Source organism: Xyrauchen texanus, chromosome 20 (assembly GCF_025860055.1).
Source record: "Xyrauchen texanus isolate HMW12.3.18 chromosome 20, RBS_HiC_50CHRs, whole genome shotgun sequence".
Lineage (NCBI taxonomy): Eukaryota > Metazoa > Chordata > Actinopteri > Cypriniformes > Catostomidae > Xyrauchen > Xyrauchen texanus.
This window is the reverse complement of record NC_068295.1, coordinates 27,610,760-27,627,438: the sequence shown is the minus strand read 5'-3', so window position 1 is coordinate 27,627,438 and position 16,679 is coordinate 27,610,760. Positions and strand designations below refer to the sequence as shown.

Sequence of the window (16,679 nt, the reverse complement as noted above, 5' to 3'; positions counted from 1 at the left end):
AAATGTAAATGCAATGCTAGTCATCTGTGATCTAAGCAAGCAAACAATACTGTCAGCTCTGCCTCCTCTGCTCCTAAAGTGTCACTTTCTGGCTGCTGGGACCTGTTTTTCTGCACTTATCTTGGGACATTTTCCCTGTACTGCCCAGGTAGACACTTCGTAAAGTGCATGGCTTTGAGACCTTAGTGGTGTCATCATTAACCTATCTGTCTAAATTTAGGCTGTGTCGTCATTCAGAGGTGGCTGAAATTGGCCAGCTCATTACAAGGCTGGCAGCATGGGCCGTTGTTGGGTTTCACCTGTCATCTGGGCTTTGTCCCCAAAATCTGCAGCGACAATGAGTCACGGCCCTGCATCACCTCCATTGCCTGTGAATTTGAATGCATAACAAAGTATTTTAGAAGTGAGTTAAACAGGATTCCAGTGTTTATGGAAAACCTGGAATTATTCGGGCCTGGAAAGGTCATGGAAATGAGAAATATCTGTTCTAAAATATTTAATGTGATGGATGTTTCTCTTTGGGAGTGGTTGTGTCGAGTAAGAGCTGAAACATACTCTTAAGGAAGTACGTGAACGCAGACACATCTGCAACGTAAGTTTGAATTCATAGGTCGTTGCATTCTGAAATGTGTCACACCGAAATTCACTATTTCTTGCATTCCTAACATTGCTGCAAGGGGCGTGCAGTGAGATAAGTGTGAACTGTCCCCTTCTTCAGTGAGTTTTCACTTTTATGTCAACTACTGTCATGGTGGAGCAACAATTTGAAGAGAATATTATTGAGCAAGTAAGTTAGTCAATGTATTTATAGCAATTGCAAAAATAATCACTGTTTTTAACCCTTTAAGCTCTGAGGTAGTTTTTAAAGATTTCCTGTTTCAGTGACATAATTAAAGGAGGGTCAAGTGTTTGGTATAATTTTAAAGAAAACTTTTCAATTTTTTTCATGATATGAATTATGATAGACTCATAGCCTACAAAACTTGGACAAAAATAAATGAGTTGACATTATATACCTTAGGGTGTAAATAAAAGGTGGCTCCAAAAAACTGCTTTTGTTTTATTCCCAATCATGTCACTTATAACTAAGTAAAATCTTGTTTTGAAACAACAACGAAAACAAAAGTTATAGCATTACAAATATAACTTATCCTTGTTTCCAAAAATGTCTCCGTGTCAAAAAGCCTCTCCAAACAAATAAAACATACAAATTGTACATACTAATTACACATGCAAACTCTACAATGATTAAAGGTTTGCACAGCATGCAGACATGATTTTAGTAATGAGATTTCACAGAATGAGTTTCATTCTGTGCCATTTGAGTCATCGAGTCTGTGTCATGTACTTGGCGCCATATCCTGCTGGCAAAATGTAATTACAGTGATTGATCACATGACTCTCTGACCAAATATGGAGGACTGTCTACACTGGTTGGAGCAATCTGAACCCAATCTGATTGGTTTAGTGTTCCCTGATGCGACATCATTTCTGATGACGTCATCCGATCCAGGAAAGCTAACGTGTTTGTAGCCAGATATCAAGATAGCCAGATGCTGTGTGCACTGTAAACATTGTGCTTTGTGTGGGTTATCTATTGATCTATGCATCAAATTACATGGTGTGTGGGTTCATTTGAAAGATAATCACCTTTTCTCAGTAATGGTATGTGAAATTGTATGTTCCCTTCCGAGGGAACTCGCACTGCGTCGTTGAAAACGACTCTTTGGGGAACGCTCCTTAGCGTGCGCCTCTGAAGTATGAATGAAACTATTCCAATCTTGATTGGTGTTGCGTCATGACGTAACATGTGACGGCATAACCGGATGCATAAAAGTGACGCCGGCACACATACACATTAGCTTTCGCTCTTCAGCAAGCGCTCTATGTATATTGTTTGTCTTATTTGGTGTTGTTTGTCCTATTTAAAAGAATTATGGCCACCAAGCAGTTCAAGAAGTGCGTGCACCCCTGCCCTCGTTTTATTACGGGTAGGGACACGCACGATTTGTGTGTGAACTGTTTGGGAGCGCAGCACTGCACAGGCAGCTCTCGAGGGATCTGCCTGTGTAAGTTGTGAAGCACTACCCATGAGAGTGCTGCGCTCCGGTTGGCGTGCTTTGATGAGCACGGTCAGGCTCGCGTTCCCCACGGTTCTGGTCCCGCGTCTGTTGAGGCAGCGGCGATTGAGATCGTGGGGTTCGCAGCGAGTTCTTGCAGATGAGAATGAGACTGCTGCGGCACTTTCTCATTCTTCATTTGAGGATCCCGAGCCTACTGTGAGTGGTGCAGAAGCCCGCGTCGCGGCTTCTTCTGCCCACGATCAGGTCCCAATGCTCGAGCTCTCTGCTTCGAGGAAGTGGAAATGCTCAGCATTGATGCGGACGACCGTGAGCACCCAAGCACGCCGGTTTTCGGCCAGGCTTTTGAGGAGCTGATTCAGGTTGTGGCGTGCTGTGGCCAGACTTAACATTAGCTGGCCACAAAATGAGCAGGAACGCACGTCGGAAGCAAATTAGGCGAGCGTTTCCTGCAGCACGCGTCACAACCCCAGCGCCGGGGTTTGCCGTTTTTCCCGATCTCCACAAAGAGATCTCGAGATCGTGGGATAAACCACATTCGTCCCGTGTCTCCACCCCCAGTGTGGTCGATTACAGCGATGTTTTAGGGGCACGGGATATGGGCTATGGGAAGATGCCTGGTGTGGAGGAGGCTTTAGCCGGTTACCTCTCTCCTGAGTCGGCATCTTCCCTTAAAACCCGGCGCTGCCTAGTAAGCCCTGCAGAGATACATCTGCATTAATAAGCAGGGCTTACATGGCGGCAGGTCGGGCTGGTTCGTGCCTGCACTCAATGGCGATTTTGCAGGCGTACCAGGCCGATCTCCTGAAAGATTTAGACGAGGGGAGGGCCAACTCCGAAGATATCGCGGAGTTGCGCAGAGCCGCAGATCTGTCTCTCCGGGCAACTAAAGAGACGGCCAGCGCTATTGGCCGCTCTATGGCAGCTATGGTGACCACGGAGAGGCATCTGTGGCTAAATTTATCGGGAATAAAAGAAAAAGACAGAGCTTTTTTGCTTGATGCCCGCTCTCGCCCTCTGGCCTGTTCGGCGACGCCGTTACATCGGTCGTCGACAGGTTTCAGGAGGCGAGGAAACAATCTGCGGCGTTCAAGCAGTTTCTCCCCGTAAATCCAAGTCTAAGTCAAGTAGGGTGGGGCAAACACATCAGCCCCAGCCTTCAGTCAGCTCCTCGCACTGCGCAGAGCAAAAGGAGAGCGTTCCTCTAGAGCCCCTCCTCCAGGAGCTTGGCAACAGAGGAAGCGCTCCCAGCGAAGCCCTCCAGCCAGGGGCCGACCTGAGGGACGTCCTTAAGGCTAGGAGGGCTTCGGGGAAGAGGTCCTAACCGGGGTGTTAGAACCTCGGAGGGCTGCCCCCCCCCCGCTGTTCTCGCAGCGGAGTCCTCAGGAAATCGGTGTTGGTTTCCCGCCGTCTCTGACGCTTCGGGCCACACCAATCTCCAGTGAAAGCACACCGTCAAAAAATAAAAAACACACATCAATTGTGGTCACAAGCACTGTATCGACCAAATCCTGCCGGTATCCCGCTTCAGGAAGTCGAGAACAGTGCTCGAAAAACACCCGAGACCAGCCTCGAGAGGCTGGTTCCCTTAGTAGATTTTGTAGAGGCATGGAATCATCTTCCCAACATATCTGCATGGGTCCTGCATATAATAAATTCAGGGTACAGACTGCAGTTCGGGCACCGCCCCCCCAAATTCTCTGGGGTGGTGCAGACTACAGTGGTTCCGGAGCAGGCTCAGGTGATGGAACAAGAAGTGCAATCTCTGCTGCTGAAGGAGGCCATAGAACGTGTTCATCATTCAGACATTGAGTCCGGTCTTTACAGCCGGTACTTTATAGTTCCAAAAAAGGATGGGGGGTTGAGGCCGATTTTAGATCTCAGAGTTTTGAACCGGTCTCTGAGGAGGTTCAGGTTCAAAATGCTTACTATTCCTGTCATCGTGAGTCAGATCAGATCCGAGGACTGGTTTGTCATGATAGATCTAAAAGACGCCTATTTTCATGTGTCCATCCTTCCATGTCACAGGAGGTTCCTGAGGTTCGCTTCGGGCGAAGCTTACCAATATCGGGTTCTTCCGTTCGGCCTAGCACTATCTCCCGCACATTCACCAAATGTATGGATGCAGCTCTTGCTCCACTGAGACTTCAGGGCATCCGTATACTGAATTATATCGACGACTGGCTCATTCTGGCCCAGTCTCGAGAAATGGCGATTCGGCATCGAGATGTCGTTCTTGGCCACATTCGAAGTTTGGGGTTGAGACTCAACACAAAAAGAGTGTGTTACAACCATCCCAGTGCACAACGTTTCTGGGCGTTGTGTGGAACTCTGTTACGATGCAGGCATGCATGTCTCCTGCACGTATCGAGTCCCTTATGGCGATGGTGTCCGGGTTAAAGCTAGGCCAGGCCATCACTGTAAAGCAATTTCAAAGACTGCTGGGCCTCATGGCAGCGGCATCCAACATTGTACCGTTGGGCCTTCTACACATGAGGCCCCTCCAGTGGTGGCTGAAAGCCAAGGGGTTTTCCCCCAGCAGGAATCCATTTCGTATAATCAGAGTAACGCGCAGGTGCCTTCGTTCTCTGCTAATATGGAAGAAACCTTGGTTCCTGTCCCGAGGGCCAGTGTTGGGAGCGTCATGTCGCCGGAAAACCGTTTCGACAGACGCCTCCTCACTGGCTGGGGCGCGTCATGGACGGCCGCTTTGCCAGGGGTCTGTGGCAGGACCATCATCATTCTTGGCACATAAACTGTCTAGAGATGTTGGCTGTGTTCAGGGCTCTGAGGAGCTTCCTTCCAGACATCAAAGGTTACCATGTCCTAGTACGTTCGGACAATACATCAGTGGTAGCTTATCTGAACCGACAAGGAGGACTCAGATCGTGCCCTCTGTGCAGACTGGCGCATCAGATAATTCTTTGGTCCCAAGGGAAAATACTGTCTATCAGAGCAATGTATATTCCGGGGGTTCAGAATCAGGGAGCAGACATCCTGTCGAGGCAGGGGCTGAGGCCCGGGGAATGGAGACTTCATCCAGAGGTGGTGAAGTTGATATGGGACAAATTTGGACCATCAGAAGTGGATCTGTTCGCGTCTCGAGAGACGTCCCACTGTCCACTTTGGTTCTCCCTCTCACATCCAGCCCCACTGGGGTTGGATGCCATGGTACAGGCTTGGCCGAGGCTTCGCCTGTACGCATTTCCCCGATCGCTCTGCTCCCGGAGTCCTGGAAAGGGTCCGCCAAGAGGGCATCAGTCTACTTCTGGTTGCCCCCATGTGGCCGGCCCGAGTATGGTTCTCAGACATAATTTCACTCCTGATAGCTCCGCCATGGCAGATTCCTCTGAGGAGGGATCTGTTGTCTCAGGCGGGGGCACAGTCTTCCACCCTGCGTCCAGAGCTGTGGAAACTGTGGGTCTGGCCCCTGAGGGGGTTCAGTACCTAAATGCTGGTCTATCAGCGGGGGTGGTTGAAACCATACTTAGCTCTAGGGCTCCGTCTACTAGGAGATTATATGGCCTCAAGTGGAATGTGTTCTCCACTTGGTGTAGAGAACATGAAGTAGATCCAGTTAACTGCCCGGTGGCTTCAGTTCTGGAGTTTCTTCAAGATCGTTTCTCTGCGGGTCTCTCCCCTTCCACACTTAAGGTGTACGTGGCTGCCATTTCGGCGTTCCATGCACCACTGAGTGATGGGCCTCTGGGGAGGCACCAGCTGGTCATTTTTTTTCTCCGTGGTACATGGAGGATGAGACCGACAACCAGGTCCAGGGTTCCTGCCTGGGACATGGCGGTGGTTCTCGAAGGGTTATCCCTGGCCCCCTTCGAACCCCTTCAGTCGGCTTCACCCAAGGACCTGACGTTCAAGATGGCTTTTCTTTTAGCTATTACCTCTCTAAAGAGGGTGGGTGATCTTCAAGCCCTGGCAGTGACGCCAGCTTGCTTGGAGTTTGCCCCTGGCGGAGTTAAAGCCATTTTACACCCGAGACCTGGCTATGTGCCTAAGGTGCCGTCTAACACGGCACGGTCTATGGTCCTGCAGGCTTTTCATCCTCCACCTCATGTGTCGGCAGAAGAAGAGAGGCTCCATTTGCTCTGCCCTGTCAGAGCTTTGAGCGCTTACCTCGAGAGGTCCTCTTCTTGGAGGAGGTCGGACCAACTGTTAGTGTGTTTTGGGTCACCTAAGAAGGGGCTCCCTGCCTCGAAACAAACCATTAGTAATTGGATTGTTCAGGCTATTACCTCGGCCTACAAGGTGCACAATTTGCCTTCACCTTTGGCCGTGAGGGCTCATTCAACTAGAGGCATGGCGTCCTCTAGGGCTGTCTTAGCGGGAGTACCCCTCCAGGAGATCTGTGAGGCAGCCGGTTGGGCTACCCCGCACACTTTCATCAGGTTTTACAGTCTGCACCTCCCTAGTACGCCTGGCGCACGTGTGCTCTCGTCCTAGCTGAGTGCCTGAGTTCAGTTTCACCCTAGGGCAGGCCTTTTTTCGGTGCATGGCCTAGTGGGCATTTGTTCCCCAAAGAGTCGTTTTCAACGACGCAGTGCGAGTTCCCTCGGAAGGGAACGTCTCGGGTTATGACTATAACCCTTGTTCCCTGAGAAGGGAACGAGACACTGCGTCGTCCTGCCACGCCCCTCAAGGCCTGAGAGCGGCTTGCTTCATCGCTAGGCTAATGTGTATGTGTGCCGGCGTCACTTTTATGCATCCGGTTATGCCGTCACATGTTACGTCATGACGCAACACCAATCAAGATTGGAATAGTTTCATTCATACTTCAGAGGCGCACGCTAAGGAGCGTTCCCCAAAGAATCGTTTTCAACGACGCAGTGTCTCGTTCCCTTCTCAGGGAACAAGGGTTATAGTCATAACCCGAGACGTTCTGTTTATATATTGTGAAGCAAAAACCCAGCATATGAGCAGCACTTTGTTTGTCAAAGACATGTACTTAGCTATTTCTCCTTATATTTTTGTCTGTGAGTAAAGTTGTATTCTAATCTTTGAGAGCTTTCTAACAACAAATGACACATGGATATTTGATGAGTTTGATGTTTTTACTGATTACAATAATATGTACACTGCAAAATGTTTAATAGATTACCAAAACAGGGGTTGCCTGGGTAGCTCAGCGAGTAAAGATACTGACTGCCATCCCTGGAGTTCAAATCCAGGGTGTGCTGAGGGACTCCAGCCAGGTCTCCTAAGCAACTAAATTGGACCGGTTGCTAGGGAGGGTAAAGTCACAGGGGGTAACCTCCTCGTGGTCGCTATAATGTGTGGTTCTCGCTAGGGCTGCAACAACTAATCGATAATTATCGCTAATGGAAATCATCAACAACAGATTTCATTATCGATTTGTTGGATATTTGCTGTAGGCACGGAGAAGCCCCGTCAGTGACGTCACTTCACAGCCCAGTTAAAATTATGAAACTCATTTGAAAAACAAAGGAGATAAGATGTAGCGGAAAAAACACTGACGAGGTTGTCCAGCGCACAAAAGCTTTATAAACACTTCAAAGAAGATCATAATATGCCTACAGATTAATTTGTACTGATTGATGCATCAATCGATAATTTGGTCATCATGATGGCACTGCGGACCTCAGTGTGAAGTGCTTCTATTCTTTTGTTGTTTTTTCCTGGTTTTTGAATATTCAGAGGCTTTGCTGGACATTTTAGTCGGAGATGCAGCTTTGCTGTTCAAGTGATGTAGGATTTCTGACACGCAACATCAACCCGCTAGTGATAACAGTATAATTGTTTCATGCGACTTTCGAGGCCCCGATGTTATACGCTTACATGAACCAAATCCTTACACCCTTTTATCATTTCAGGTTTTTGAGTCTTTTCAAGCGCTACAGTGAATTTGCACAGGGTTTACAGATGATTGTACTATATTAAACTTTATGTAATGCTGAATATAATGTTGTGGCAGTGTGGAGGGCGGGGCCGGGTCGTGATCAATACACACCCGGTCCCTTATTAGGCTAATCAAGCCTCCGAGAGGGATAAAGGCCGACTGCGGAGGATTGTGCGGGAGAGAGTGATAGTTTACGGACATGTCCGCCATGTGTGTTTGTCTTTTAAATTTATCATTAAAACTATTATTTATGTTGTCAAGCCGGTTCTCGCCGCCTCCTTTCCATTGAACCTCTTTACAAATGTATAATAATGCTAAGGGTCCTGATAATGCCACATCATGTAATGTCTGATTTCACTGGTAAATTTATACAATGGCAAACATTAATTTACTAAAATAACAGCCAAATTATTTTTTAAATAATAGTTTAGAAGAATGTAATCAGTGAAAATATTATTTTAAAAACTATAATATTAAAATAAATATATATAATCAGTGACAGTGTACAAGCATAAAGTATCTAACATAATTATGTAATTTTCAGCTGGGCAGAATTATTTACATTTCTCGTGTCACTATTGCCCTCTGTAGGACTGATTTTTTTTTTTGTCCCATTCCATCCCCGATGGATCATTTTACTCTTAAATGATTAGCATTTTCGTTAAGTTTTACAAGTAAAGGAACTGTTTCACATATATCCTGGAAGTAATAATAATAATACATTTTGAACTTAACTTCTGATGATTCAGGCTTTGTTCAAAGTTTTGTGAGAGTATAGAATCGTTAATTCAGTAATATAAAGCAAACCAAATCCTTACATCCTTTTATCATTTCAGGTTTTTGAAAAATCATATTTTAATAAAATACTGGAAATAAAATAAAATTCCAATCCGATTAATCATAGAAATAATCTAAGATTAATTGAGTATCAAAATAATCGTTAGTTGCAGCCCTAGTTATCGCTCTTGGTGGGACACGTGGTGAGTTGTGAAATTTTTTTTTTTGGTTATAATGCCTACATGTGTTGTAAAGTAGAGCTTCTAAGCTTTAAAACTTTTTTGTTTTGGTCAAGACTGTAGTTATTATTTTTTAAAATGATTTGTTTTTCTCGTAGGCCCACCGACGGTCCCGGAATACCCGCGGGCCCGTCCAAGCTTAAACAGGTTTCCCAAACACTCATCATCTTCCATTGGTTGGAGAACAGATAGTCCTGCCCTATATTCTTACATTGGTTGAGCCAGGGTTGTGTTAACTAGAATGCTTAAACAAACAGCAATGTTTTGATAGTGACACATTGTTTAAACCTTTTCAACCATATCAACTAATAATGGCTTACTTGTATTTACTGACATTTGACTATTTTCATATTAAACTAGGAAAGGAAAAAGTATTTTACAGGTTATTAAACCAGCAAATATCTGAATTTTTAAATGGATATGTCCAGGCATAGAAAAGTAATGGAAATTAATAGGATATTGAAAAGGTTTCTTGAGGAAGAAAGTTTTTTAGTAATGCTCAGCCGTATTATTGTCTTGAAATTGCTCTTTGTGAGTTCAGTCTCTATAAAATATATATTTTTTAAATCATTATCCAGTTAACAAGAACAACTAAAAGTTTAATGGAAATTAATTCCTCAAAAGGTGTAGGAACCCTGATTTTAACACTAAAGAAAATGACACACTTTACTGTAAGTTCCCTTTGACTGGGCAATGGCTGTTGTGGCAGAACTAAGCGGCATATATTAAATGTTGTGCCACATTCCAGCAAATATACCTTTCGTCCATTCATCATGCTGTGGCACTCTCCCACCCCGCTGCCTCCTCTCTGCTAATGGGCATTTGTTTTACATCAGACTCCCTGCTCCCCTCTGTTTATCAAATAATGCATTGTGACAATAGCAAACACTCACAGCCGGAGTTTGAAGTTAGAAAATGGGCTGAGTTTACTCTAGAATTCAGGTCAGATGCTAAATTCAGCTTTCTCTCTGGTTGCTATTCAGGAATGTATTTTTATACTGTTTTTATTTATTTATTTATTTTTATCCACAGTGACTTAGGTGCTGTTCTCACAGGACACATATTTACAGCCATCTGCAGTGTTTTGGAATTCTCTTTTTATGTAAACATAGACAGATGTCTTTGAACGTTATGACACATCGCACTGCTTTTCACACAATGTGTAAAAAACGTTGATTTTTAAAAATGTGTCTTGAGACACCTGCATTACTTTCCATCTGTTGCACTTAATCTAAGAATGCATTCTGTGTGAACGGCCCCTAAGTGCTTTTAAAGTATGCATTTTATCAGTATGTGTTCTCTGGGAATCAAACCCATAACCTTGGCATTGTTTATGCCATACTCTACCAGTTGAACTACAGAAACATTATATCTATTGGGTTCTCTATTTCAGAATGCCAGTTGATGAAAACAGAACGACCAAAGCCGAACACTTTTATTATTAGATGTCTACAGTGGACTACAGTCATAGAGAGGACATTCCATGTGGACACGCCAGAAGAGAGGTGAGACCAGTCCTCAATGTATAAGACATGAATAGTGACAGCATAATTTTTGGGGTTATACATTCACAAAATACACCATGGTAACCATATTTACATTAATTAAGATAGCAGACAAGTCATTTTTATTTGTATAGCGCTTTTCACAACTTGCATAGTTTCAATGCAGCTTTACAGAAAAGTATGCTTTAACGGACAATTAAGCTGTAATATCTGTAATGTTTTTTAGTCATTATAGTTACAGTGGCCCCAAAAGTATTTAGACACTTAAGTCACATTGAAAATGTATGAATGTCAATGCATTAAATAACAAGATATCAAACCAAGTGGCATCTGCAAACAATTGATGCTAGACTTTTTTCTCAGAAATAACTTCACTTTCCTGATCCATTTTTGAGATTGATTTTAACCACCAGATCTTGAGGTGAATTTCGATAGTTATAATGGATAATGCAGCGATTGCATTTTGTGTACAAGTTTAATGTAATAATGATCAAACTAGGAAGTCAAAAAAAGAGTAAAATGTAGTATTTTAGCAAATTAAGAGGCTGTATTTTTTATTTTTTTTTTAGATATGAATTGGCATTTACAGACAGCACAGCACTTCCCATAAGAACTAAAGGAATAATGAGCTGTTTGTAGCTGGCAGTGAGACAGAAAGAACTTGCATATTTATTTATTCACTCAAATAATAGAGAGAGAACCGGAATAACTGCTAGAGTCCAGTAGCCCAAATACAGCTTCTCTGACAGTTATATGTATCCTGTCATTCTGTTCTAGGGCTGGCATTATTGGTCAGGTCGTAATTGGATCATTGAACTTTTGGAAGGTTAAACAGACCATATACAGTAAAGTCAGACAGCACAGAGAGAACAATTAAGAAATGGTATAAAAGAAGTAATTGTTTGAGATGCCAAACAAAGCATTTACTGTAAATAGATTGGGCTGTGCAGTATGAGAGTGTATATATATTATACGAAACTAGAAATGTGTCAACCGGTGAACAGAGTTTCATATATTGTTTTTTAAAGGAATATTTCAGGTTCAATACAAGTTTGTGGCACAATGTTGATTACCACAAAATATTATCTTGACTTTTCTTTAAAAAAAGCAAAAATCTGGGTTACGGTGAGATACTTACAATAAAAGTAAATGGGGCCAATCCGTAAACATTAAAATACTCACCATTTCAAAAGTATAGCCACAAGATGTAAACAATATGTGTTAACATTTATTTTGATAAAATCACTTGCTAACCTTTTCTGTGTAAAGTTATAGCCAATTTTACAACTTCGTTGCCATGATGATGTAAAGTCAACAAACCCTAAAATGACATTAAAAAATTTAAAATGAATACATGAGTTTAACAGAAGAATTAATTTAAGTGCTTTTATAAAATTATAAGCTTCAAATTTCTGCCTTTTAAACCCTCCAAAATTGGTCACATTCACTTCCTTTGTTAGTGCCTCACTGTAACCTCGATTTTATGCTTTTTTTAAAGAAAAGGAGGGACGTGTCGAAATAAATAAATTTTTTGTGGTTATTCACAGTATGCCTATAATGTGAAAATGTTTTTCACTGAATCAAGATGCATTTATTTGTTATGAATAATCTTATCTTTTGATTTGCATTCATCCAGTTTCAAAATGAAGTAGCTTTCTTTTTAAAAGTAATGAAATCTTTGTGCAAATTTCCAGCAAAATAACTATATCATATACCATTAACAAAATATGAACTTACTTGACATACCATGATATAATACTTTGGTCATACCGCCCACCTCTATAAACAGATAAGCAGCATCTAAAACAGACAAAACAATATAAAGAATCAGAGACGTTGTATTTTCACTGTGCAGTTTATTCTCATACATTCTACTCCTAACTTGCATGTCTATCTATCACAGCACACTACAGTCCAATGAGCACTTTGAGACACACACACACACACACACACACACACACACATACACATACACAGTTTTTTTTTTACTCACAGCTTTGAGCAGGAGTGGGACACAGCGCACTGGCAGAGGCCCAGAAACGGCAGGCCTACATGTGAGAAGGAGAGATGTGGCGGCAGCTGGCTCCACGCCAGACTGTATTCAAAGCCTTTATCTCTCATTAGCAAAAACCGCTCATTATACACCAAACCACTCCACACCCATTCATCAGCATGACCTTGTGGGGGTACACGGGGCCCTTTATATACATGTTGCTGTATTAACCTTCTGAGTCTTTAATTCAGCTTGTAGTTGCAAATTCATATCGATTGAAATGTAGTTTCCACAACAAAAAGTGCAAGAACATGAATAAAAATTGAAACATTATGTTAAATATTTCCATCTCTTATTCTTTTTGAGGGCTCCCCACAATCAAATGGAAAGCACAAATGTTCAAATTTGGCATTTGTAGACTCAGTTAGTTCAGGGTAAGGATGTCAAAACTACTGGTACTTAGTTCCAAGTCAATACTTATTAACGATACCAGTCTTCACTTTCTACAGGATCAGTGGTATGGAGAACTGACTCAATGTGGTACATCACATGTGCTTTGTAATTAGTGCGTGTATCTCACCACAATGTGGCTGCACGTGATCAAACAAATGCTTTTCTGTGTCAAAATACATGCCTTGGAGAGGTATTAATGTGAACATAGTCAATTAAGTAAAGGTAAACAGTTGGGGCAAAAATTCAGATATGTTTCAAAAATATCAGATCAATTGTTTATGCCTTGCAGTGTAAATGCACCTGCCGCTGTCTATTATGTCATTTATGGTAATCCAAGAACAAATAAAAAGAAAACAGAAAAGCACTCAGTGCTCATAATTTATTTCTTTGTCCTTTACCACTGAATATTTACTTGAATAATTATTAAAAAGCAGTGTATTCATTAGAGAAATTGTTTTTTGGTGTGGACTACTGAAATTTTGGTACTGTGACAACACTAGTTCAGCATGTTGCTGTGAAACAATAATAAACTACGAGCTTCGCTCAGATGAATTCATCATTATTAAACTAACACATGCTCACAAACATGAACGCACCACTGATTCTATACAACAGATGTTGTGCTGCATGACAAATTAAAACTCAGTGGAGGAAGACAGTGTTTGCAGAGTGGGGTGGCTTCCCCACTCGCATTACATTATATTGTTAGCTAGTGAGAAGAGCATTATGAATTACTCTGATGGTCCAGTCTGATATCTTCAATGAAATTAAAATGTTACAATTACACTGTCAGATGATTTGTGTCTTGAAAGCAGGACAAATGAAGCTGTAACATTTTACAATAAAATTGTATGCATTAAGACTGATGCAATAGTTGACATGAACTAACAATGAACAATGGTTTTACAGTGTTAATTACTCTTGGTTAATGTTAGTTTCTAAATATACAAACACAATTGTATCATTAGAAGTTGTGTATGCTAAAATGATCAGTAATATAAATTACATACTAACCAAGCAATAAATGAGATATACTCTTGAAATGTGAAGCCGTTGTTTATTTTTATTTTTAAGAAATTTCAGAGATATGTGGACTTTGTGTATGTGTGTTTCCACAGGGATGAGTGGGCAGAGGCGATCCAGATGGTGGCAGACAAACTCCAAAGACAGGAAGAGGAACGTATCCAGTGTAGTCCCACCTCACAGATAGACAACATGGGAGAGGAGGAGATGGACACATCTATCAGTCACCACAAACGCAAGGTGCCTTCAAACTCTCTGCCGTAATGCCTAAGTATGATTTATTTGGATGGTTGTACTGGGCAACATAAGCCTGGGACACTATTATTGTCAGATAAAAATGATTAAACTCTCATTCTCAAAAAAAACAAATGAGTTTTAAAGGAATAGTCATCCTTTACTCACACTCATGCCCTTCTATACCAGTTTGGCTTGCTTTCTTCTGTAGAAAACAAAAGGAAAATTTGATCTCCACTGTAGCTGTCAAATAAGTTATTGCGCCGTTATGTGTCATATCAGCGATGTCAAAGCTAATGCATCGCTTTTGAACGTGCCTTTTTATTTATCTTGTTATTAAATCTTATTACAAGATTTTCTGTTAAATACGACTTACATTTCACAAGGGGCGGCTGTGGCTCAGGTGGTAGAGCGGGTTGGCTGCTAATCGCAGGGTTAGTGTTCGATTACTGGCCCACATGACTCCACGTGCCGAAGTGTCCTTGGGCAAGACACTGATAACCAAGTTGCTCCCAATGTCAGACTAGTGCCTTGCATGGCAGCTCTGCCACCATTGGTGTGTGTGTGTGAGTGAATAAGTCACAGTGTAAAGTGCTTTGAAAACCGCTAAGGTTAAAAAAGCACTATATAAGTGCAGACCATTTACCATATGGATCACTTTTATGGTGCTTTTTCGTCACTTTTGACAAAAGTCCCCATTACAGTCTTCACTTTTTATATTTCATTCGTTATTTCTCCTTTGTAGTCCACAGAAGAATAATGTACTGTAAAATTAGAATAAAGTGTACGTCATACAGATTTGGAATGAATTTCGTGTAAGAAAATAATGGCAAAATAATAATTTTGGGGTGAACTATTCCTTTAAGGCTGTGTATTTCTGTGAGTTTCATCATTTTTAAACATCAAGCTAATGTACAAATATGTCAGTGTGTTTAAGTGGCAGTTGAGTCTCTGAGGGGAAGGAAGCTGATTTGTTGTTGCATTTTTAGACATGGGAGCATGCATGTTAACAAACTACAAAACTAGAGCCTAATTATCTCCATTGCATTTCAGAATGTCTGACAATTTAATGCTTTTTCTTTTTTCTTTTTTTTTTTGCAGACAATGAATGACTTTGACTACTTAAAATTATTGGGAAAAGGCACTTTTGGTAAAGTCATTCTTGTAAGGGAGAAGGCCAACGGGAAATATTATGCAATGAAAATTTTAAAGAAAGAGGTTATTATAGCAAAGGTAAGATTCATAAGCACTTTTTTTCTTTTAAAGAATTTAATTAGAATAAGTTTTGCTCTGCTCGATCAGAACAAAAAACATTCTGCATTGTATAGTCTATTTATTGCCTAAGTTTAGAGAGTTATGGTTAATGATACTTTTCCACTTAAATTTTGTAAAAATCAGTTATGAAAGTATAATTTTTACCCCCTCTTTATCAGAAGTTCCAGGATCCTTTGTATTGGAATCTGACTCAATCTAATGCCTTCACTGTACATTTGTACTGTAATTAAACATGGCTCAGAATGATTGAAATTATTCTCTTGACAAGTTTTCACATTTTGTCTTTCTTTCTTTCTTTTTGTAGGATGAAGTGGCCCACACGCTCACAGAGAGCAGAGTACTGAAAAACACAAGACACCCGTTTTTAACCGTGAGTGCACGTTTACTAATGAAGTATCATACAGAACCCACATTCAGAGTAGATTTTCCAGCACCTTAAAGCTTCACAATGCTTTTTTATATATGATTGGCATTTCCCTGGAGCCTCATTATAATGCAGAGAATAAACTGTAATAAATTAGCGGCCTAAATGTAGCTGTGCATCTGTTGAGAAGTCGCCAGTGAAAGGGAATTTCTCTGACACTCCAGATGCTGTTGTATGCCACTCAACGTACACAGCAGGTTTAGCAAAACACTTTACCACTGTCACTCAAGATGGTGTTCCCTCGTAAACTTCACCTTCCCTTAAAGTTAGTATCAAGACCTGAAAGAAAGAGCAAAGCTTTCGAAAATGCTCCTTTCATTGTCTCTCGAGACGAGCGTTTCTCTCACCGCATATATTTTGATGAGCTCTCATGTTGCGTATGTTTTAGTTTTGTGGGTTTTTTCCTCTAATGTTGTTTCTTCACCTGCTGTTTCAGTCTTTGAAGTATTCATTCCAAACAAAAGACCGCCTATGTTTTGTGATGGAATACGTCAATGGAGGAGAGGTACGTGTGTCTTGTCTGTCTGTCTTTTCCTCTGCATTGATAGACAAGCTATTTCTGTTGTAATGCTGTCACAAATTTGTACTTACTGCTGTGTTAAGCGAAAATTTTAAATTTGATCCCATCTTATGATGCATTAAAGCAGGATCAGAAAAAACCTTTTCAATTAAGGGGCAATATTTGCCCCCTCGGATTGTTTTCCAGGGGCATTTTTTTTATTTGAAAGGACCATTTTTGTCTAACCTTTTGAAATGACATCTTTTTATGTCAAATACTTAATTTCAGTTGAATCAATTAATTCAAT

General features: G+C 41.6%; 1 protein-coding gene across 2 annotated transcripts in view; it reads left to right on the top strand.

The window, feature by feature from the left end:
- The window catches only part of LOC127660873 (RAC-gamma serine/threonine-protein kinase), a 165,283-nt gene that overhangs the window by 113,402 nt on the left and 35,202 nt on the right, over positions 1-16,679 (top strand). For both annotated transcript variants that reach the window (XM_052151328.1, XM_052151327.1), the window contains exons 4-8: positions 10,360-10,471; positions 14,036-14,180; positions 15,276-15,407; positions 15,754-15,819; positions 16,310-16,378. In XM_052151328.1, coding sequence (XP_052007288.1) covers positions 10,360-10,471; positions 14,036-14,180; positions 15,276-15,407; positions 15,754-15,819; positions 16,310-16,378 — 524 coding nt within the window. The remainder of the gene's footprint in view (positions 1-10,359; positions 10,472-14,035; positions 14,181-15,275; positions 15,408-15,753; positions 15,820-16,309; positions 16,379-16,679) is intronic.